The sequence below is a fragment of the Ciconia boyciana genome, chromosome 4 (assembly GCF_034638445.1).
Source record: "Ciconia boyciana chromosome 4, ASM3463844v1, whole genome shotgun sequence".
NCBI lineage: Eukaryota > Metazoa > Chordata > Aves > Ciconiiformes > Ciconiidae > Ciconia > Ciconia boyciana.
In genome coordinates, this window is record NC_132937.1 from 23,715,013 (window position 1) to 23,739,725 (window position 24,713).

A 24,713-nucleotide genomic window follows, 5' to 3' on the forward strand; every position below is an offset into this window, starting at 1 on the left:
TGGCAGTAATGCCTCCTTTCTGGGTTTGCAGAGTACTTCAGTCTTTGTTCAGAAAGGCACAAAAGTTTCCGTGTGTATGAAGGTTACTGTAGTGTGCTCCCTGCACTGTATTTTTCCTCTTTAATTCAGCAAAATTCTCCATTAAAAAAATACACTGCTGATGGAGTGTACTGCCTGTGCTACCAGAGCATGCTGTCAGCTGCAGGATTTAGATCCACACTGCTACAACAGGATTTGGGGCTTTGCTTGTAGTTAAGTATTTGTGAACCTGGCATTCCCTTTTGTGGATTTATAGAAATGGACCTGGAAAGATTGTTCATGTTTAAGAGGTTGAGAACAGCACAGGAAGTGGTGGGGTTTTTTCTCTTTCTATTGCACTGTTTTTTATCACTAAACTATTTTTGTACTTATGACAACAATGTCCAGAGGGACAACTAGAAAAAATAACAGAGAAAGGTGCATTTGGGGAGTGTTACTTCAGCTGGGAAAACATAAGGAAGTTGATTTCAAGGAGCAAGCATAATTTAGAAGAGGGTAATTCTACCTTGCAAAAGTTTCCCACTGGTGGCATGGTCCTTCTTCCAGCCTATCTGAAGTGGAAAGGAGAGGAGGGGTGGGCAGACACACAAGTAACCTCTGTATTTGGGAATTGGGAGTTATACAAGTGGTCTCTTTTGATTAGATAAAGACTAGTAAAACACTTGCATCTAACTAGACCTCAGAACTGCAGGGAATTCGTAACATCTATGATAATCCCAGCCTTCACAGTTACTGCTTGTAGTAAGATATCTCATCCTAGCTACAAGATGCTTACTTGATTGCCATGCTTGCTAATAACACATTACTATGATTTTAAAATGCGTATGACATCATCTGCCCTTGATGAGATAATTTCTGTACTATGGTAGCATTTACAAGCTGTGGGCAAGATAGCGACTTGACTTGCTGTACCAGGTGCTGTGTGACGCAGTAGGTGACAATCATCGCCTCAAAGGCTTTAATTTTTAAATTAGGGCAGGCAGAGCAACGGGGCCCAGCAAAGGGAGGAGAGCAGTCATGACGGGATTGTGTGGTCATGGCAGAGATTAGCTCATGCACAATTTAAGAGCTTTCATTTGCAACGAGGCTGCAAAGGAAGACAGGAAAGGAAAGGCATCAGAACAGCTCAGGGACGCCTGAGCAGACGTTTCGCTGATGAACAGCTCTGAGGCTCTGATGAATGCAGAGGAGCAATGGAGATCTGAAGAGGCTGGGGATCTGGCGTCCTACCCTAAGACTCATGGGAGATACATAATAAAGGACTTTTTTGAGCAAAACACTAATGTCCCCTGAAGTTAACTGAAAAGCCAGTGTTGTGCCCAGCTCACAGGTGGGGCAGGCTTCGATGACGTACAGCCAAAATGGAGAGGCTGGTGTGCTGGAGCCCCTACAGTCTGCCACTCCTACACTTGAATAACACATACAGAAGCAAACCAGAGCTTTTGAGGAGTTTAGCAGCATTTCAGCAGCACCGAAGCCAGTTCAGGGGCAAGAAGAGGAGATTCCTTCCCCACCTGGCTCAGTACCGGCACTTGCAGCTCCCTGCACTGACAGTCCGCATTCACGCTGCTGAGTGGAAGTGTTCCCAGTCCCTTGAGACTGCCTCTGGTAACACCTTTAGCGCACAGCCTGCTTGTTTGTCTGCAGGAACATCATGGTTTGTCCTTTCAAGTGGGCCTTCTTGGTATCTCAGAGAAGCTTTATGTGTATTTTTGACACATTTCCTTGACTGATACACTTCTGTGCAGCAAACATAAGGGCAGTGAAACACGCTGTGCTGGACAGGGCAGAAAGCAAATCTCTCCTGTCTAGGTCTGAATTTTGGGAAGATTGGTTGTGTCTTTGAAACACCCAGCTAGGACTCTTGTCCTCTACCCTCTGCGTAGACTTTTGAGTTATTCTAAACATTAATGCAATAGCAATCACATTATATGACACTTTGCTGTGGCGTTTCAATATCAGAAATGATTTGTTTCTCCTTGGATCCTCTGTTTGGAACCAGAAGCACATTCTGCAGTGTTATGGTTATTTATAGGCTGGGATGAAGCAGTGCTAAAAGCGTTAGAGGCCATCAGAGAAAACCACTAGAACCAGGCTCAAAGAGTGGTTCTTCCTGCAACAGGCAGCAGACCTGTGAAACACCTTCTCAGCAGATGGGGATGCAAGGACTTTGCAGGGGCCTGAGAAAGACTAGACAAGCCGAGAGATGGACTGAGGGTTACTAACGGCACAAACGCATCAGGCTCAGGAAACCCTCGGAGCTGGTCGCACGTTGGAGCTGGAAGGGTACCGAGGGAGAACTTAATGCACAGTAAGCACACCTGCTTGTCCTGCTCCTGCTCTTCCCAAAGCATTTGCTACGTGGGGGGATACGGGTGGCTGTGCATCACTCGACCTTCTAACGGTGATAGACCAGAGCCCATCGCAGCATGGGCGGCGTGCAAATGGCGGGAGTGACTCCCGCAAGGAGTCAACTTGCTATGAAACTCATAGCAAGGCAGGATGCTATGTACCCCGTAAGTTCTCTCACCTGGCCGGAGGAAAACAAAAGTGAGAAAAGGAGAAAAAAAAAAGAGGCAAAGTACCAAAAAAGCCCCAGCCAAGTACAGCCCTCCCTCTCCTCAGGTACGGACACCTCCTCCCAGCCGGGCTCGGGCGGCGGGAGGGGACCAGGGCCCTGTCCCCGCCGTCCTGCCCCGCGGCCTGCCGCCGCCCGCGGGCGGTCCCCGGGGCCTTTCCACCCGCACACGACGCCCCGGCGACCCGGGCCGCCCCGGCCCCGGGCGGCGAACGCCCCCGCCGCGATGGTGGCCGTGCCGCGCGCCCCGCTGCGGCGCCCCGCGCTGTGCTCGGGGGCGGGGCCCGCGCCGCGGGAGGCCCGGCCGGTTGCCGTGGCGACGGGGAGCGGCGGCGCCCCCTGTCGGCCGCCGCGGGGTGGCGATGGCGGCGCGGCCGGGGGGGTGTGCCCCGCCCTGCGCCGCCCCGCCCCGCCCCGCCCCTCCCCTCAGCGGGGCGGCTCCGCCCCCGCTCACGGCGCCGCCGCCTCGCCCGCCCGCCCGCCCGCCCGCCCGCCCTGTGTGGCAGCGGGTCGGCATGAGGAGAGCCGGGGGCGGCTGGCGGGGCCGCAGCTGAGGCGCGGCGGCCGGCGCCATGTCGCTGCTGTGCGTGCGAGGTGAGTGGGGCGGTGGCGGGGGGCGACGGCTCGGCTGGGCGGAGCGGGGGGTGGCCGGTGCCGGGAGCGCCTCAGGCCGGGCCGGGCGCTGGGCGGCCACACCGACCCGCCCCGGGGGGTCTCCTGCCTCACCTGTGGGGAGAGGCGTGGGGCAAAGCCGCCGGGCCCCCAAGGGTGAGGCCGAGCCTGCCCGCCCCAAGCACCTGCCTCCAAAGTTAGCTGTCAGCCGGGCACCCCGCTCCTGTCAGCCGGGCACCCCGCTCCCGCACAGCAGGGAGACTTCACGCGTGTGTGGGGTTTGGGTTTGTCTTGTTTTAAGTGAACGACTTCTGTCTCGGAAGCGGAGACGGGCGTCTTGGTGTCCTCTCAGCTGAGCCTGCGCTCCATCGAGGGCGGACAAGCCGTGCTGGCCTCGGGTGGGAGCGTCCACCTGCCCCCCGCGTCCAGGGCGTGCGGTGTCCACCCCGGGGCTGCCGGGGTCGAGGGCGGCTTTCGGAGCGAGGAGAGGCGAGGGAGCAGGTGCGATGTGGAGGAGCGGGAGTCCCACCCCGGTGCCAAAACCCCTGGAGGGCGGAGGAGCCGTGTTTGACTTTCGTAGTTCGTTTGAACACGAGTTGAAACGCTGCCGCTGAGTGAAACTGTGCCCGCAGGAAGCAGGTTGCTGTCACTGGATTTAATGTTGCAGTTTTCACTCTCCATATACCCGCCCATAACATGCATTATTATTTCAGATACACAATTATCTTCTCATCCTGCTATCACGCCCCGTTCCCTTGCTGAACAGGTTACTGAAAGGTGGCACTTTCTCATGCAGGCTGGATTATAGTGCTAGCGTCTTGCTGTCTGTCTCCAGTTTTCAATTTCTTGTTCCTTTGTGCCAAGAAAAATAAAATCCCTGGGGAAAACCATCTGGCAGGACTCGCGCTACTGGGACGTGTCTCCCGTCAGCGTTCTGCACTGAATGCTGTGGTCACAGGGTGTCCCCGGACGCCAGCCATGCCCTGTGGCTTAAAAGTATAGTTTTAATGTTCTCAACTCTTTTGCCAGGTATGATAAAAAACTGGCATTGGTGTGCTGCTGACAGTTAGCTCCTCTTTCACTCACATCAGTTGATTTGATAACAGCTCTTCATCCAGCTGTTTGTCACTTTTTGGAATCAAAATCCTTGTTTTGATGGTGGTGTTAATACAAAGATGCCAGCAGAGTGTCTTGAGTGTGCCTTATTTTGGGGAGAGCAATGTTCTTGTCGGAGAGCATTTTTAAATTAAGTTTTCAGCCCTTTTATTAAACATATATTGTGTTTAAGGAGTTAGGTATATGAGTGCAAAGTTTATCTCAAAAACGTTTTTGATGCAGTTCTGTGTGAACTGTGAAGCACGTGTAGCATCTGTGGTAGACTTGTCTAGTCTATTTTGAAGGCTTTGCCAAAGTATCTTCATTGAAGCTGATTCTTATCAGCTCAAGGATGCTTACATGTTACAGGTGTTCCTTCATTCTTTTTGGTGGTTCATCCTCAAAACGTTCTCAGGCTGTCCTTTAAAGAAGTGTGGCTTTAATGCCACTTTGAGCTGACTGTGTTAAAGATATATTTACACCCCATCTACTAAGAGTAGTGAAAGAACATGAAGTGCGTGATTGAGTTACTGAAACTGTCTTGCCTTTTCAGGGTGTAATTCTTGGTCTGTAGAGTCTTTGGGACAAATGCATTTCAGCAGCCTGGAACGATACGCTCTTGTGTTTGGCTTATTCTTTGGTTAGGTGTAAAGAGCTAAAGAAGAAACTTGAGGTGGCTGGTGACTGTGTGTGATGGAGAATTATTGTGAAAATTACATCTTTCATTTCCATCTGCTGTGCTAAGACAGTACAAAATACCAGCAGTAATTTAGATAGATGATACAGAGCAATTTTATTATAAGAATACAGAATGTAGTCAGTTTGCTAAACTTGAAGAAACATGTTTTCTGAAATAGCCATGGCTGAAAGAATGAGCTGATGAGATCTCACAAGTATGAACCATTAAACGTAAAATGGAAGTATGCTGATGTAGAGCACCCTGAAAAACAAAAGGGATACCAGGAGCTGAGATAAAAGAATAACTTTTGCAGCAAGGAGAAGAAAGCTCTATTAACTGTCACTTCTTTTTTTTTTTTTTAAAAGTGGCACTTTTCTTGCATTTTCCCTTTCCACCAAAACCAATTAATCTTGCTGAGAAAGCAGTGCAACTGTTAATAAGAAAGTTGTAAGACCTGCTTTTTTTCCATTAAAAATGGTGCACATGTAAGACTGTATAGTAACATGGGGTTGGATGCTGTAGACCTGAGATTAAAAAAAGAAAGACAATAAAAAAACCCTGTGAAATAAATGTAGGCGATTGGAACACTGTTAATAGCCTCTGAATTGCAGTTTAACAGATAGAGGGAAATGTGGAAAAACCCCTAAGTGGCAGTGTAACAAGAAGCCTGGCAGCCAGAAAGATAGTGTTGTAATTCATAGATTTATTTTTTTTCCCCTTGAATTACGCACATTAGTAGTATTTTAATGAATGGCTAATCTAAAACAGTGCACCAAACATGTCTGAGTGCTGCCTTTGTTCCTGAAAGAGCAGCTAGCATACATGGCTTCTTGATCTCATGTTTAGTGGTACCTTTCTTTTACATTTTCTTCGTAGAGAACAAATCAGGTTGGGTTGTTTTCTTTTTTTCTTTTTTTTTCAGAATCATTGAGCTATATCTGCCACAGAAGTACCTGACAGAAAATATAAGCTCAGAGGAATTGTGAGTCTGGGCTCACCTGCAAGTGTTCAGAGGATGTGTGAAGTGAGCTAGTGGTAACAAGCTGTTGTAGGAGCAAATGAAGGGATTCTTTTGGAGCAGGAAAATATGCGGAGGGTGTAAGTGAAGTGAAGGAGAAAACAAATCCTGAATATTACATGACTGAGGCTTTTAGAGGAGACTTCTTTGTATTTTGATTCTACTGCTTAAGTGCAAAAGAGATTGCATATACTCCTGTTTAGAGCAGCTGTGTCTGGATTATGTCAGATAATCTTCTGTTGGCATAGTTTGCTTTATTAGTTTGCATTTAGTGTTGTATTTGTGAAAATAGCACATATTGAATAAAACTAATCCCAGTGAAGCGGTCTATTTTTTCACATCAGTCTTGCATCATTAACTTTCTTGGCCTTCTCTTGGAAGTCTTGATTTTACCTCAGATCTCAGCTTAATTAAATTTCATCTTCTGATCTTTCCTGTCTTCTGATTTACAGGTAGAAATAACTGCTATCTCAGCACAGCTTGCAAGGGTTGTAGCAAAGGAGGACCCTGCTGAGGTTGGATCACCTGGTCACGGGTGCTCTGTCATCGGTTCCTTTGCTCTGTTTGCATCATTGTCCCGAGACATACATCAGACCTTTCACTTGCTCACTTTTATTACATCTTCCTTTGTCTCCAGCTCTTCCTGTCTCAAGATAGTGATGGTTCTCTTCTAGTTTTCCTCCTCTCTGCTTTATAACAGCTTATGCTGTGTCTTCAGTGCCGTTGTATTCCTAACTTCTTGACCTACCTTTTATCCTTGTGGTAATTATAGTAAAAACCGTCTCTTTGTCTCATACCTTGCCTGTCCTCTTCGCTGTATCAATGTCTGAAATGCTTTGCTGTTGCAAGGATATTGGCTGTGTGGATCTTCCCACATCCCTGTGCACAGTACCTGTCTTAGTCTCATGAGGGCATAGTGCTTTTGTCTGATGTGCTTTTGTCTTGGGGCCCGATTCGCAGTATCTGTGTGAGATTTGGCTGCCTGAGGTATGCAGGAGATTGAGTTAGGTGATCTCTTCTGGTCTTGCACCCTAAAATGTTAAGTTGTTGACTGCCACATGGAATGACACCGTCTGGAGGTTAGGGACGTTATTTTTTTGCCTACCGTTTATCTTGCTGTTGCTCTCAAGAGTTAGAAAAGCTTGCTTATCTGGTGACATTTTTGGTTTGTCAGAATAGTTGGAGTGTTGGAATACTGCTCAGTGAACTTAACTGTGCATCCCTGTATTGCCAGCAAAATTCAAGTTCTAGCACCTGTCCACCAAATTAAACTCTGTTGACATCCAAGTGAAAGAAGCAAACAGGGAAAATGGAAAAGGATGTTAATGATAACAGAAAGGAAAATATGTTCATCTTGTGGAGTACTTAGAAATATCCATAACTAGAAGACCAGTAGTCAAATGTCAGGGCTTTTTCTTTGTGTTTAAAGAATTTTTTTCCCACTGATGCAATAGCCCCAATTTACCTCAGTGTTTTCTGTAAGGCTGAATGCAGTGCCTCCAGCTCTTTCTGTCTCAAAGGCGAAGGTCTCTAGATGGAGCTCCCTACATTGCACACTTGTAAATGGTACTCTTAGTAATAGGGTAGTTGTATTGCTCTGTTGTGACAATATTCTGAAATGGTTGCAGAGTTGAAAAAGAAAAACAAAACCCTGCCTTTGTGTAGGTCAAAATGGAAAAGGAACAGAATTGAACTCTAAAAGGGGTAGCAGAAGTACACGTTCTAAAGGTAGGATGTTAATAAAAATATAATGTTTCATGAAGAATTTGCTATGTAAGTATTATGAACTCCTTTTCTCTAGCTGCAACTAGTCAGGAAGCTGCCAGTGTATGTAGTGTTGGAACAAAATAAAATACATTTGGAATTTGTATAAAAACACAGATAAAAAGAGTCTTTGCTACTAAAGGAGCTTCTTTGCATTGAGTCTTAAGTTTGGGGTTTGTAAAGCTGTAATTGGTGGCTTAATTGGAGAGAAAACTTTTAGACTTTCAAGCTTCTTCTGTTAAATGGTAGGAATGTTTAAAACCTACAAACCACATTTGGCTTGTGATGCATGGGCGGTCATTCATTTTCCTGTTTCAGACCCTCAGTCCTTCAGCTTTGGACACTGTTACTGCAAAAGTTTCAACAAACAGTGTGAAGTCTTTGTTTTAAGTTTTTAGGGGCTAAGAGCTACTTGAAACCCCCCTGTGATTTTCAATGGGATTGAGGAATGTCCAAAGTTGCTTCCTGTATGCATGTGAAATGCATATGTCTGATGGCAAATGATCCTCTTACAAATTTCCTTTGAAATTTCCACCTGCATTTTTTTTTATGCCTCGTGATCAAATTTTACTCCATGTTTTGAAAAACAGTTTAATCACTTGGTGAAAGCTGTTCTTGGTGCTTTTCCAAGAGAGCTTAAACCAGAGTGATGTGCCTAATAACTCTTGCTTTTTCATTCAGATAATTCATTGTGTGGTCTTGCAGACAGATGGGGAGCTGCTGTGAGGGTGTGTAGGGTCTTCCCTTACTCTGCGTCTTTGGTAGGTTAAAGCTTCCTAGTAGCTGGCATTTTCTTGGTGTGGAAGTGTGTGAAAGCAACTTGCTATTCTTGTCTCTTGTTAGATAGGAAGACCTCTGAAGTCTGTAGTTTGAAAGTTTTCTCTTTAGCATTTGAATTTGCTCTTCTTTGCAGTCTTTATTTTCTGACCATACTTCTAAAGTTTCTATAGAAATGAAAATTTGATTTAATATTCTTGTGTTGATCTCGTCATCGTTAAATGGAGAACTAAAACCTGCTTTATTCCTCCTGCCAGCTCATGCTTATCTGTGCATGCATTCTCCATATTTGCCAAGGACTTTGCTGAAATAATGTTTTGCTTGTCTACTGTGACCTGTAAAATTTGGCAGATGCTTTCTGTGATACGAATTCCTATTCTATAGGTATATTCTGGGTGTTTGGATCAGGTATCTCTGCATTTAGCAGGATTTCAGATGGATTTTCTTTTCTCTTAGGCCCTCCTTTACTTGACTAGGCTGCTCTACATAATGCTTCTTTTATTATCTGCCTCTTCACTGGCTTCTGTGTCCTCCTTGGTTTTGTATAAATGGCAAATGCCCAATCTAGGAGCGAAAGTGTTGAAACATGGCAGGCATTAATACTGGTATTTGGGAAACCCCACTAATCATGACTGGTCTCTCAAGTGGCTAACAGTTACTCTGTTTCACTGGCTTTCCACTGTGTTATGTCACTTTACACTTTAATGAGAATATCCTGCGCTATTAAGTCATACGTCTCCATTTTGCATGTTTTATCTGTGTGGTTTAGGTAAGTCTTTCCAAACCAGTGTTGAATAATAGGCATAATTTTTTCAGGCCTTTAACTCGTTACACATTGATTGCTGTATTAGTTTTTCCAGATGTTTGTCTGTTGGAACCTGTCCTCCTACAAGCATGCCCTGAGTGTCACCTCGTGTCGTACGCTGCTCTCCGTGGAGCCCGTTTTCTAATCTTTCAGGATGCATTAAAGCAAATGGCACTGGGCTACAGACTTCTTCACTGACATCTGGGTGCCAGTTATCTACACCTGATTTTTATTATTTGCGTCTTGGATGTTAAACATCATCTTCACTTATTGATGGGCTGGAAAGTACCTGGTCTCACAGGTACTTGCCTCTCCCCGAGCACAAGGCAAATGTTTATTGGATGCCTGTTGCTTCTTCACTATTAGCAGTTAAGTCAGTTAATGCAATGGGAGAGCAATATCCTTGTTGGTGTTTTTTGTCTAATATAATTAAGACTTTTTTTGTTGCATTTATCTCTCTCACTTTCCCCTGCATCTAACTTCCTACACCTAGAGCCACCCAACCTGTGTTGGTAGTGTTTATTTCTTGTATATTTTACCATGGCTTATAGCTCTTTGGGGTGGAATGGACTTCAGCTGTCCCCCTTGCTTGAGGAGTAGTGGCTTTTTGGCCCCCTAGAAAACTCTTAATAAATGATTCCTGCATCTGATATCACACTTTTGGTTCAAATTTATTCTTTGCAGTCAATTTTATAATAATTATCCTCAGCTTTATGAAATTAACCCCCTCTGAAATGTCCCTTCTGTATTGCTAGGGATTGTCTTTGGACAATCCATGTTGTATTTCATTTGATCACAACTACTGCAGGTAACTTTTAAATAATTGTTTTGTAGAATTAAATCATAGTGGGGATCCAAAATAGTTGTTCTCCTGTTTAACAGTTTTTGAGTTGGAATGCTATTTACAAGTTTTAAAAGAACTGAAGAAGTACTGGTAGGCATATGAACTCTCCAGCATTTCCCAGTTTGACTGTCTTTATATGACTAATTCTGTCTTCTGTGATGAGCTCACAGATCTCAGTTAAATACATTACGAAATACACTATGAGCATCTATATTTCTAGTTCAGCTAGGAAGAAAGCTTCAAGTTTAATCCAGATTTTTTTTAAAAAAAAGCTAAACGAAGAAACTTCTGGTTCATAGGTTAATGAGAAGATGCAAGTGAGGTTTACTTGGCATATTGCAAAAAGCTGAGATGCCCATCTCCTTCACCAGGCTTTCAAAATAGATTTCTTAATGTCCTTTTAAGTTACTTTCGCCATTATTAAGTTTGAATAATTGAATAATTACACTCCTAACTAACAAATAACTCACTGAGTACCTAGAGATATTGGTGACCTTTTCCTTCTTGTGCAGTGTGGAGTGCAAGAGACCACCTGCGGCTATGGCATCAAGTTAGATAATGAGAGGTCCAAAGCTGAGGAATTCTTTTGACTGATGTTGGTTGAACTTCATAAGCACCGTGTTATGGCATGGATTCATGTCCTGCTGTTGTGGAAAGTAGCAAGTAATTGGAGCATGGTGCTGGCAGGTACGCTGTCTCTCTGACAGCTAGTTGAGGGCATCTTAAAAATTAAAGGAAGCGCTGCCAGCTAATGGTTGTGACTCAGTTTATGTTCCCTCTAGCTCTGGAGTGTCAGTATGTTCATCCTTTTGTCAGATGAGTTGGGGTGCAAGTTGGAAAGAACTGTAAGGGAATTGAGTATCTGCATTCAACATGGAAGCAAATGTTACAGAGACCTTCAGTTTATAGAAATCCTATGCTGAGAGAAAATTAAATTGTTGTCAGGTATATATAAACCTCACCTGCTTTGTTCGCATTATTTACTTTTGCTGGCCAGGCTTAGATTTGTAAAGATCTTAACATTGCTGGGCAGGGTGCATGGGTTAGAAACTGGTGTTAAAAGTATTAAAAAGCTGATTTTGTTCCCTTTTTGCTTGCCTGTACTTGGGGAGTTGGGGCATTTAGAAACGTAAAGAAGGTATGATCAACAACTTTGTGCTGACCTCAGACTCCTGATGCTCTTCCTTGCAGTTGAACATCCTGCATGAATGGAAAGTGAATTGGACTGGAATGGCATGTGAGATGAGGGATAAGAGGAGGTGTCGTCTTTGAAATAATCTCTAGCTTAAAACTGTCGGCAAGTTTTAAAAGCAGTTTGGCTTCCAGCCTTGACCATGTCCCTTTAAGGAATACTGGTTTTAACCTTATTACTTAAAGCTCCTGTGACTTAACTCTCTTAATTCTTTACAGCTAAATGCTCTGCTAAACAGACTCCAGCACTTCCACCATGGAGGCATAATTATTAGGTATAGAATAACTGCAGAATTACACTTCGAGTATTGGCACACTCAGTGCTTTTCTTCTCAGCTCAGGCCAATGTAGTAATACTCAGTTTAAGAAACATCGTTAGAAAAAAATTACCTGCTAAAGGACTTCTTGGGTCACCCCACTGTCCAGATGAAGTCTGCAACATATAACCAACCTGCTGTTGGCTTTGTTGGCCTCTCCTGAGGAAAGGAGTTTGGGTCTGGAGCTAAGTATGGTGGCCCATTAAACTCTTAATTCTTTTAAGCTTTTATGGCAGCACAGTGGTGCAGGCCCTGTGGCAGGGATGCAGGTGTGCTTGAATAAGGCAAAGTGAACTGATGAAGGGACCGCATCACCCAAAACCTGTTCTGGAGGATAATATAGGGCTGTTGTCCAAGGCATGGGTTGGGAGATGGTTGGTTAGCTTGGGAACAGACAAGGGTTGTTGCTTGAACTTCTATGATGTTGTAGCAAATCTGTCCTGTGTTGTGCTGCTGTCTGGCATTTTTGTGACTTTGTGCCACCAGATATTCTCTCTGCTCAGCTGTTCCTGGGCAGCACTTCAGCTGGGGAGCGGGGTGAGTAGTGGTGCTGTGCACAGAGAGCAAACCCCCAGAGTCAGGCACTGATTTGGAACCTCGTGTGCTGATGAAGGTGCATTGTGCTTCTAAACCTTCATGGGACTTTTCCCTGGCCACCTCGCTTGGCTTGCCATAATTTCTGGAGTTGTCATAGATTTATCTTATTTTTTGTGCCACTGGATACCTCATCGAGGCCAGACAGCTTTATAAACTTCAAGCATGGGGAGCTATGTGCTTTATTCTGCTGTGTACTGATTGTTGGCATCCTGAATATCACAAGAAGGTTACCTACTGTAAGGCTTTTTTTTCCTGCTAATCCTTGAGCAGATTATTCAAAGACTGCTGTGCAAACTGAGTTCTTTCAGAGTTTTATGTTGGTTTTTTTTTTAATTGCTCTAAAATATGTTTTAAGAATATTTCAAAACAGTTCCATATAGTCAGGTAGTAATGAAAGGCTAGGTATGAAGAAACTTTGGGTCAAATTTCACTTAAGCTATGTTGTAAAATGAAAATTTCTGCTTAGCAAACATAGCAGTTTCCAAGGAATAAATATATATATGAATATGTAGATATTTAAGTTTCTGGAGAGGAACTCTTTAGAGACATTTTCCTTTCCTGAGGGCTTGTATAAACCTCAGAATGTGTTTTCAGGAAACGTTCAGGGACTTCAGACTTTCACTACGTGTGATAATTCATGTTTAGTCGTCACACAGTCTTCTGTTGCAACAACCACAGTCCTTTGTAAATGAAGTCCCTGTGGAGTGTTACGGCTGCAATTATACACTGGAGATCTACAAACTGTTATTCTGGAAATCTTTAATAACTGTTTTTTCCTATAGGGCCAGGAGTACCGGACACTAAGTGAGATGATGCCAAGGTAGTTTATTGGCTTTGGATGAGGAAGGAATTTGACTGCTGAGTAAACTACTATACACATTTTAGAAAATTATGTGTCATTCCTATTTTGTTCACCTTCCCAATTTCATGAGTTATTCTTCATCATGAGAATTCTTTAAAGTCAAGCAGATGGTGTTCTTCAGAAGATTGTTTGGACTCTGTGGAAGGCACACTTCATGTGGCTCCTCTTTGAGAGTCTGAGGGGCCATGGATTACTAGAAAGCTGAGATTGCCTCTAGTTTTGGATTTGAGAGTTCTAACACTACCAAAATCATAATGCCATTTCATAGATTAATAAAGTATTGTTTTTTAACAAAATAAATTATTGTTATTTTCTGGTTCAAACATCTCCCAACCTTGAACTCCTGATCTGAGCCTAAACTTGTAGTATGTTACTTGAATTTGGCATGCAACATGGATATGGATTGGTGGGAAGGGAAAAATGGATGCAAAACAGTAATTTTATTTCAGCCTTTCCTACCTGGTATAACTTGCTGCATGTGCAAAATTTTATTAGATTTTGACATATCAAATTAAGTAAGTGGAGTCTGCGTGTGCTCCATTTTAGAAGAAGATTTTTTGAGATTAGCTGCTTAGAAACTCTGTAGTTATAAGGCCAGAATGGATTGTTGTAATCATCTAATATGACCCTCTGTAGGACATAGTATTTTTTAGGGTAACAACCTGGAGTCTTCTAGAAAAAGATCAGATTCTGAATTAAAACTGGTGAAGGATTTTCTGCAGTTCTTGGCAGCTTTATGTTGATTGTCATTATATGTTACATTTATGCTTTTTAGACTGAACTGGTTTTCTAGCTTTAGCATCATGACAGCAGAAGTTGGTGTGCCTTTCCTTAGATTGGAGAAGATATTATGAAATTTGTACTCCTTGCCCTTCCAGTACTTAAGGGTTGGGAAAAATAGTTTGTTAATGTCTGCTACTTCAGTAGAGGTATGTGGCTGTTGTATTATGATTAATCTGACAATAATGAGAAGTGTTTACATATTTTTCTATGGTTTACAAGAGGTCAAGACATGCCATGACCTGCTGGATTGCAGTGCTAAATGAGTATTTTTCTACACTTTGGCTAGGTGGGAGGAGTGTGGTTTAACAGAGCTCTGCCGACAAACCTTTTACTTATATTGTAAACTTGAGTTTGAAGTTACCGTTCTGTATATATCTGACACTTCGGTCAAAGATACAGAAATGTGTTCAGGCTTTATTGGAGCAGAGCAGCACGTGACAGAAGTCTGAACACATATGAGTTAACCCTGTGCATGCTTGCTGGAGGCCTGCATTGTATTTTTTTTTCTCATAGAGCATCAGGAAAGAGCTGGTGTTGGAGATGAAATAGGGATTACACGATCCTAAAATGACAAGTAATACAGTTATATAAAGTAAACAGTGAAAAGCATTTTAATGAGTAGTTTTGAGTTTGTTTCCAAGAGGGTGCAAACACATTCGTGCTATAAAGCAAAGGTGGGGAGCTTCTGACTAAAGTGGTGGGAAGGGAACTGTTGGTGTAGGACCCAGAACTAGACCTCATAATGTTAGCAGGAGCTATGAGGGGTGGGGGTTATGAGGGGAACAGAGATGTTGGAGGGGATGCCCTGCTCAGGAGAGAGAGGAATAAAGGTGGCTGGGAAAATTCCACTGTGTGTTAGTGATGCAAAATTGTAAAGCAGCATTAGTGTGGATAAAAGAGAACCAGCTGGACTGAAATTGCTTTGGGAAGAGCTGATAAGAGATTTTGCTGAGATAGCGCAGGAGATCTACCGCACGTAGTCCAGGATTTAGATGTGGGTAGAAATCTCGTAATATGGTTAGAGAGAAGTATTTCTGTGTATTGTCACTGTGAGAGACCAACTCCCCACACCAGAGAATTAATGCTGTTGGTAATGGCTGGTTACAGAGCACTGTGTTATCTGGCAGTTTCATCATCAGTAGTGACTGAAGCCATAAAATTGACGGAGTTAACTGTAGATGTGGCTTTAAGAAGCACAGAAGATGCTTCAGGGAAGCTGGACATAGACGTGAACTTGGTTTGAGTGATCACAACTTAAACTAGGTTAAATTAAACAGATAAACATGTACACCAGCAGCTGTCAAGCCTCTAGAGAAACTGAAGAAGCTTTTTTGTGAAGCGGGGAGCTTGGATACGGAGGAGGGCATGAAATTCAGTGAAGCTACAGTGGTAAATATTAGCACCTCAAATAACAGAAAAGGCTCCACCTAGGAAATGACCCCAGAGCTGATGATTCACCTGATCATTGCGTCAGGATGTGGTGAGGAAACATAGAACCTCTGAGAGGTGTGGGCAAAAAATCAGTTTGTAAAGGAAGGTGTATCTTGAGAATCAGGAAGTCTGGGGCTAAGGCAGGGGCTTCCACCTCAGCAGACAAGGTGACGTCTTGCAAAGGGTATTAAAACAGATAACAGAAGGTGCTTTGGTCACATGAAAAGGAGAAACAGCCAGTCTTGCAAAGGAAGGAATCAGACTGCTGTGCATAGGGACAGTGATTTGAGTAAAGGTGATCCTGGGTATGATCCCTGAGCTGTAGGAATTGTTTCTTATGAGGATGACGCTGAAAATGATGCACAGATAAATGGGGCGGGAGCAAAACTTTTAATGCCTTGAATTTGAGTCTAGTAATTTGTAGCCCAGAGTGCTAAGACATGCAACACTTGAAACCTGAACTCTGTTAGCAGAAGTTTAACTACTGCTGTAAGCAAGCAGTGGCATCACCTAACTGGAGAACAAGAAAGGTGGTTTCTGTGGGTTGGCAGGAAGATAAGGAGATGGGTGATAAATGTGGGTAAGTATGGGTCTTGACTTCAAAAGCAGGCAGGACTGTGATAACATGCAAGGTTTAAAATAAACTTTAAAGAGAGAATAATAAAAACTTTATAGACAGGTGGAAGCAGTGTGGAATGTCATCGGGTATAAAATGTGGCATGGGTTTGCAAGAGGAAGATTGTGCTGGGCTAACCTCTTGTTTCTAGATGAAAACATGCATGTATGTGGACTTTGTAATATCTCACAAATCACCACAGCAGACATTTCTTTTTGAAGAAAATTGGAATTGGCAAAAGAAGTGTAAAGTGTATAAGGAACTGGCTGTAGCAGAAGCTAGTAACGTTGCAGAGGCTGGTGGGAGAAGCAGATAGATGTCCTCCTCTTGTGGTGTGGCAAGACAAGTAGGAATGTGTGTGTCAAAGTTGTTTTTAAGGCAAGTCCTAATGGCATAATCAATTCGGAAGTAGATAAATATAACATATGAAGAATTCAAAGACCCTGAGGACAGTGATAATGAAAATGAGTTGATATTATGTAGAAGAGCTATGCACTTAAAGGCAAATGACAAGAATTTCTGAAAAATGCAAGGCTTGGTGAAAGAAGAGGTGTTGGGGAGTACCTGTGACTCGGCACCAGTAGAGAATAATTGTGGGGAGAGGAGAAGGTGGTTGCAGTATGTGCTGGAAAAAGTATTCGTGGCAGAGAGGGGAGGACAAGGGCATGGGTAATTTGTTCTTGCATGCTGTGGCCTGTGCTGGCTGACCTTGTTCAGGGAGGATGAACTTAGGACTAAATGGAGAGGGTGAAAGAAAACCTTCACTAGCTCTCTTTTCCTTTCAGTCTCTATGGTAAGAAGACTAAGAGGCTGTGACTTCTATCTGATAAACAGAAACTGATGTGATCTATGACTTCTGTCCATTAAAAACATCAGGAAATTAAACACGGGGTGAGGAAAAACATTAAGGTGGAGGATAGTGTTGACATAAGATATAGAAGGTATAAGCATGCCATTAATTAAAGCGTAGGCTGGAAGTCAGGAATGATTTTCAGTGGCTTAAGTGATGTGTAGGTGCTTGGAGAACCAGCACTAGAGTTGGTGACCTCAAAGGACCCTTCCAGTCGTAGGATCCTCACTGCACTAACTTCATTATCATGTGCATTACTGCTCTGACAATTACTTGCTATAGACAAATTGTATATTAAGGTAAAATTTTGGTGTATCATCTTGCTTAGTTATAAATTTTAATAATAAAAAAACCAAACTACATGTGAGGGAACTTGCTCATATTCAGTTGTTACCTAAGGCTGTTTATTTTAGTTAATGATTTTGATTCTAATGGCATTTAGCCTGATGGAATTTCACTTTAATTTTTATGGAGGCCCAAATGCAGGCAAACAGCATGGGTTTCAGGAGAACAGTCTTGGGCATAATCCTTGTCATTAGTAACACCTGGTTGTGCTTGAGTTCTTCATGTACATGCTGTGTCAAAACAACAGTATTGGCAGGTGAATGCTAATGTGTTTGGGAGACGCAGCTTCTTCAGACACTGTAAAACTGGCATGGGGAGCAGCCATCCGGCTGCTTCTCCCAGGTGGAGTTAAAATCACGTGCTTGCTCGGGTATCGGTCTCTAGGCTGAATTTTATAAAACACAGTCTGTCTTTACAAACTTAAAAACCAGATTTCCCCAAACCATCCTTTTCAGCTTCCTTCTGGGGGAATATTGTAAGTGACTGATGTTCCAAGACCTTGATAAAAAAATAACGTGCAAAAATTTTGTGCCAGTCTAGCTGTCCTATTTCTGCAATTTGTGTGTGTCCTCCAGGGACCAGTGTTGTCTGAGCATTTGTGAATGCTAAGGGTGAAGTCAGGCTGCCAAAGAATTCATCTGCAGTGTTCTGTTAGATCTCCACTTCCCGCCTGGGAATCTCATCCAGTTACACCATAACTCATATCCTAAACAGTTCTCTTACTCTTTCTTAACGCTCACAATCCATTTATTTCTATCTCCTAGATATTAATATTTTCTCTGGTTTGTGAACTCAAGCAAGTAAATATTTAAGTAACATGGCATTAATATTTTCATTAAAACTATTTTTCAAACTAGACCAATCCTGCTTCATTATTTGGTGCAGGAAAACACAGGTGCTGTTTTTCCTGGGAGCTTATCATTTGCTGTAGTATGGTGGGATGTTTTTGCTTTAAAAAAAAGAAAGTTACTGAATCCACCACAACTGTGCTGTTGCTTTATTTTTTAGCTTCTCTTTTGGTGAATATGCTAGACTTCTGAAGTTGAACAATGATATTTGTTAGTATCAGTTTTTATCTCAATCCCTTTCAGGGCAAGCTTGTGCTCAGTCCTGTGTGACAAGTAGCTGTGTTCCAGTTGGTTGATTGCTTGCAATCCTGTAACTTAAATCGAAACTACCAGAAAATATACCAAGGCTGTGATTAGGTGGCGATCACTTCTGGTGTGGTTAGTCAGCAGCTCTTGTTCCAGGGTGCATCTTGTTTAAACTAAAACTGAACGGGAGAGTAGAAACCTAGGTCATTTGGGAGATGATACAGGTGACTTCAGTGCTCTTGTTGACTAAAGAGAGAAGCACATGCCAGCCAAAGGAAAAGCACACAAGTTGTTTTATTCTATCTGTAATTCCTGCTTTTTCTTCTTTGTTTGATACCAGAGTACTCGTGTCTTCTAGCAGCTCTTACCTCACTGTGACCAGGCTGTGTGATTTGACCTAGGAACTCTGGCAAGATTCTAGTCATTTAAGTGACCTTCACTTGTACAATGTCTGACCAGCAGCTGCATGTGCTTTGTGTCTTGGAAGAAATTATTCTGTAAAGAGGTGTATCTTATTTTCAAAATAAAAATTAAAAAACCTTCAACTTCTCCTGGTCTCTGAATGAGTTTTAAGTTTTTTGGGGTTTGTTCTTTTTAATTTTTGCTCTTTGTCTTTTTTATTTTTTTTTGCACTGAAGCTTTTCTTATTAACTAGTTGAACTATCGTTGTCTCAGCAAAGTCAGTTTACCAACTCAGACTGGCTCCTAGCAGACTTAATACATTATCAGTCTGTCTCTTTTCCTGCCTTCTGGTGCAAGGATATGGCTTTCATTATGCATATTTCCTTAGTCTCTGACAGCTGGGGGCATATATGAGTTGAAGTCTGTTTTGTGTAAAATTAAGTAGTGTGGGTTTTGTTCCCTTATTCAATTAAGACATTTCCACTAATTTAAAATAACATATTTCTGAACCTCACAGAACTTGAAAGAAGGGTAGTTTATGCCACCGAAAATTTGAAGCCTCCTTTATTTTCTGCTCAGTAGTATTTATCTTCTATATCTAATAATTCTGAAAGATTTGATGGATTTTTTTTTTTTTTTCCTAATCAGGCACAGATTCAGGAGTAGGGATGCTGTCTCTTCTGATCATAAAACAGTTAAAAGTTCAGCAGGAATCTGTAACCTGCAAGGAACTCCTTAAAGCAAGGCGACTGAAGCACAATCTAACAGAATACATCTTCTGAGAGTGAGTCACACACACAGTAACTCACTCCAGTATGCTGCACCCAATCTGCTTTTTTTACCAATAAAATAAAGGCTGCAACAGAATATTGCAGAGAAGAGGCAGCTTGGATTACTGTTTAGTTCACCTCTTGGTTAGGGAACCAGGTCGCCTGACAGAGTTGTCTGTGTTGGCAGCGTCAGGAGGATTAACCTCTCATAATCTCTGTGATTTGAGTAAGAGATTTTGTTCCTGTCCTCACTGCTCAGTTCAAAGCAGCTGCTGAGCAGAAACTCAAGTGAATCTTCAGGAACATGTCTGTGTTGGTTAGCCGAAAAAGGGAAGAAATAGATGTTAGAGGATTTCTCCTAGCTGTGCTTTTTAGCAACTGGTTTTAGTGTTTGGATGGTAAGTGTGTATAGGTAGAGCTGTTCTGTAGAATCAGAGAAGTTGGCTACATCTTCAGTTTCCTTTTTGTTTAGAAGGTGTTCTGTTACACCATCCTCAGTTTCCTTTTTGTTTAAAAGGTGTTGTGTTACACAAATAGTATCAAATCCGTTTCTCCATCACCACTCTGCTTCCCCACCCCCCTTGCAAAGCAAACTTTGGACAAAGGCATCATGTCTTGGTTTGTAAGCACAACATAACAAAACTTCAGTGTATGTTTGTTTTCCCACTTCTCAAGAAAAATGTAACTGATCTAGACCAGTCAGTCCGAGGTGATGCTCACCTGCCTGTGCTAGGTCAGGCCAAAGCTAGGAGGGATTACTTGGTGAACTAATGTATATCTACCCTTGAGGAATGGTGGTGGTAGTAACAAGGGACTTAGCTCTGCTTATGGCCCCACAAAAATTGAAGAAGGGTTTTCTTTTGTATATTGTGTTTGTGGGGAGGCTATTTATTTTAGTTTTTTTTTAAAAAAAAAGCAACCCAGACTGTATTTGCTGTGTCAAACAGGTAGCAAAGCATCTTGCCTCTCTTGATGAGCGATAGTCCCTTTCTTCTCAATGGAGAGTGATACGGGTTTGCTTGTGTTGTCTGCCTACTTTAAAACAGCTGATACTGCTGTCAAGTGACAGCAAAGATATATAGCAAAGAGGCTAAATTGTGAAGCGAGGCCTCTGAAGCATGTGTTCCCCCTTGCTATTGAAGAAATACCAAAGTGGAATTCACCTGAAATTGCCTGTTGGCACCCTTAAGTCTTGATTATATTGAGGATGGAGGAGATTTGGTGGTAGAATAGACTGTATGAAACTCTATTTCCCAAAATGTCACCTCTGGGTACTAAGCTTAGAAGGTGGGGGTATATTAATATATAGAGTAGGTGCTGCTGTATCATCACGTCATGCTCTTTCCTAGGAATCATCTAGGTGTTTATACGGACAAGATACCAGGCTAAACGGGCTTGTTCTGCAGCCCTTCCTGTCGTGATAGGACTTCTCTTAGTGCAAACTCCTGGTGAAGGTGTGCAAAGAGCCCCTTGGTCTGCAGGGCAGGAGACATCTGGTTTGGGACCCAAGTCCAAGATGACATTGATGTCAAAGTGGCTCTTAGGGAATTCCAGCATCCAGTTTGAGCAGTGAGACTGTCGGACTTATGCAAGCAACCAATGTTTTGAGAACAGTAAATTACAAATCTGACTGGCTTTGTCATGGTGCTGGTGGGGGGAGAGGCAGTAACCACAAGGTTACATCTGTGAGATGGCAAAAAGGTCTCTGTGGAGTATCATCTGTGAATACTTGTGTGACTTGGTTGCAGTTCTCAGTGGAGAATTAGACCAGGAGAACTGACACTTCAGAGACTTTCCTTGGTGGTGAAGAAAACCATCTGAAGACAGCCTGAGCGCTCCACTAACTGTATCTCAGAGCCTGGGCCTTTGGTTTTGAGTAGCAAACAGATGTTGAGGTGACAGCTAGGAGTGAAGTTAAATTTCAGGTAGATGTTAAAATGTCTGTGGGAAGGTTACGAAGAAGGAAAGCACAGTTCTAAATAAGTAACGGAGTATGCTAGCTCTCACCTCACTAGAATTAACTTGTCAGTTTGCATTGAGATTGTGATGATTGTCAGATAAGTTGAAAAGGTGAGTAATGAGGTAAAGGGCTCTCTGGAGAGCAGCACATAGACCTGGTGTATCTTTGAGGCATCTTGTACTCCAGCACAGGCTGTGAGGCTCTTGAGAGTTGGAGCTAATACTTCCTGCACAGCCTTGGAGGGTGATAACAAGATGCATTGCTAGAGGAAGGATTTTTGTCTGGACGCTGGGAGGCTGTCATTCCAGCAAGTCCCGAAGCGGGCCAAAAATGGCTTAGGATTCTCAACTTGTTCTAGTTACCTGAAAGGTGACTTGAGCTCAGTGGGTTGATCTGCTTTGTGTTGGCTGGGGAAGCGTCCTCAGACTGCCTGCCTGCCAGCTGAACTGCAGGACCATGCAGGCAGGAGAAACAGGGATAGATAACCCCATAGCCTGGAAGAGTGTCTGCAGTGATGTGTCTCACCTGGAATTGGGAATTCCAGCGTGATGTGTTCCATTCCTCAGACTGCTGCCTCCTTCTCTCTCCTGTGCAGTGTTTAGCCACACAAGCTGCCTGGAAATAGAAGCTTCTGGACTTCTTCTGTTTCCAAGTATATTTCATGTAAAAACTGGAAAATATTTTATGGGCTATTGGCACTCTGGATTCACTGGCAGTGCTAATCTGTTTCAGGAGGTGGTAAAGTTCAAGGCTTGCATGTTCCTACTTTCTTTACTGCTTCCCAGCATCTGTTTCCAGATTTTCTGGCTGTATGGTTCATGAATATGCTCTGCCCCCACCCACACCCCCCCCCCCGGACAGAAGAAACAATATTGTCAAGCTTATTTCAGCTGCTGCTTGCCTGAAATCAATTGAATGCTTCCTACTGCCTTTCAGGAAGCTTTTTCTGGGATCAGCTCTAAGTAAACTTCTTGCAGCTTCCTCACTGCAAAGCGGAAGTTTCACTAAGTGCTAGTGTTTAATGCAATCATGATTTAAGCTGTGGTTTACAAAATAACTTGTCAATGTTTTAAGCATTTTATTGGTAAGATCTCCTGAGGCTTTTTGGATAAAATGATCTGCATGTTTTAAAATGCTGGAATTCTTTTGCAGTACCTAATGATCATGGTATATTGATTGTATTTTACCACTGTAGATCCTGTTCTGTGCTAGCTTTTTAGTAAAATCATCATATCCACGCACAAGTTCAGAGATGAGGGGAGTTCTGGGTTTTGGGACCTGCTGTTTTGTGAGTCTCCTCCCTCCCTTCCTCTCTGTGAACCTGTCCTGTCCTAGTTGGTCTGTTTCAAATTATGTTTTCAAACCAACAAATAACAGCATGACCTTGCTGCCTGATAACTATTTTCCAGAGAAGTGCTGGTGTAAGGATCCTGGCAGAGCAATCTGATGTCTACTCTGACTTCAGGGAAGGAACCAGTTGCAGACCTCTTTAGTTTTCCTCTTGCATTTTGTTCCCTGTCACAGTTGCTTTCTACAAGTTGCATATGTTGTTTCAGTTCCATTTTTCCTGTCCTATATTCTCCTAGTAAGACACTTTGTTTCAGTTTGTGTTTCTTGGAGATACAGGTTTGATTTTTTTTTTGGTCCAAAATTCTGTTTGTTCACAGCTGCAGTCCCCATGGCATATCTTCTGCAGCACGATTTATAATTTTTTTAACTGCTGTAGCATTTTCTTCACCTGTGAATTTCTGTTGCTGAAATTTTTCAAGGAATATTTCAGGTGAGTGAGTTCTTGAGCTAAGCAACAAGCAAGAATGCATATGAAACTCTTCAGTTCAGGAGGTTGAAAATCTGTGTGATGTTAAGTCAGTGGGTCAAATAAAATCTGGTAACAGATTAACCTGTAAATGAGACTCAGATGTCTCTAACTGTCCGAATCTGTTTTGTCATTGAAAGTGTTTAGAAGCCTACTTACATTAACTGCCTACTACATTAAACCATCATAGAAAGTAAATTGAATTGTCACCCCTTCTGTTGCATGAAATACCTTTTAGAGAAGTAGGGTCTTTTAAGAGAAGGCTTCTTTTGCTGATGAGGACTGAGTTGTTTTTTTTTTTTTTAAAAAAAAAAACAATTAAACAACCCTTGCCACAGGGTCTGCAACGTTGGTCCTCTGCTCCAGGTATACCTTGAGAATGTGGTTTTGATTGGAGTGTTTGCAACTGCCAGAAAGGGTTTCCTACCAAGTTTTTAAATTTCTTCTGTTTAAGTTATCTAGTAACTTTGGTAAGGATGGAAGAAGTAGAGCTGTATGAAGCTCTGGTGCAAGCTGAGCTGTGCTGTATACACTTCCCAAGTTTTATGCAAAAGCTGAGCTGAAAAGTGACAGTATCTGCAGGAGGTGTGAAATTACCTAGTTCAGTAAAGTGATCAGACTGGACGATTGAACAACGTAGTCAGATATATCTTTCATTTGATGACTGGTTCAGCACAGTATATTAACTGTGCATTTGCTCAGTTTTGTGTAGGTTGGCCATCGTGTTGTCCTCCTAGCTCTCCCAAGTTTGTGGAGAATACTCCAGATATCCTGGCACTGTTCTATGTCACTCTGATGCCCATGGGCTACGGCAGTAATAGAGATTTAGACAAGACAATGATATATAGCTTTTATATATAAAAGGTAGGCTTTTTCTGGGTAGATTGCAGTACTTTGCTCACCAAAGTTCAGCCCATACAGGTGGTGGGATGCTGAGCCTGGGGCTGTGAAAATTCTGGCAAGAAATGAATGTTGCGGTGAAGCTTAGTAAGCAGAACCAGGCAGCAGCTGCAGTGTCCTGTCGGGACTGGAAACATCTGTCAGCCTGAAGATATGGGGTGTCTGGGCTCTGGAGGGAAACAAGGAGGGTGCTGTCTATCTGCAGGTTGTGACATTTGTGTGCGTGCAAGCCCTGGGTCTTAACTGACCAGAGAATTTACAGATGAACAGGGGAGCATCTAGTGAGGTTTGGCAGTGTGGAGGGTTATTGGGATGTGTACTTTATGTAGTGCTTTCCTGGATTTGCTATATGAAATGGTGCTGAAGTTAAATGGGGTTAGTGTTGAGTGTATCTCCTCTTAGCACAGGAATCTGGAAAACCCTTCCAAGCAGCGACACGTGTCCCAGCTGCTCTCAGTCACTGTCCAGTGGGCAGAAAGGGTGGAGGGACTGTTAGAAAGCTGTTTGTTGGAAATTGTATTGTAAATCAAATAAACTTAGTAGCTTTGTGTGTCTCTGGACAGAGTAA

General features: G+C 42.9%; 1 protein-coding gene across 1 annotated transcript in view; it reads left to right on the forward strand.

Annotated features, from left to right (window-relative positions):
• The first annotated feature begins 3,094 nt into the window (after positions 1 to 3,094).
• The window catches only part of LOC140650500 (protein unc-13 homolog B), a 221,424-nt gene continuing 199,805 nt past the window's right edge, over positions 3,095 to 24,713 (forward strand). The window contains exon 1 of the mRNA XM_072858860.1: positions 3,095 to 3,211. Coding sequence (XP_072714961.1) covers positions 3,190 to 3,211 — 22 coding nt within the window. The 5' untranslated portion in view covers positions 3,095 to 3,189. The remainder of the gene's footprint in view (positions 3,212 to 24,713) is intronic.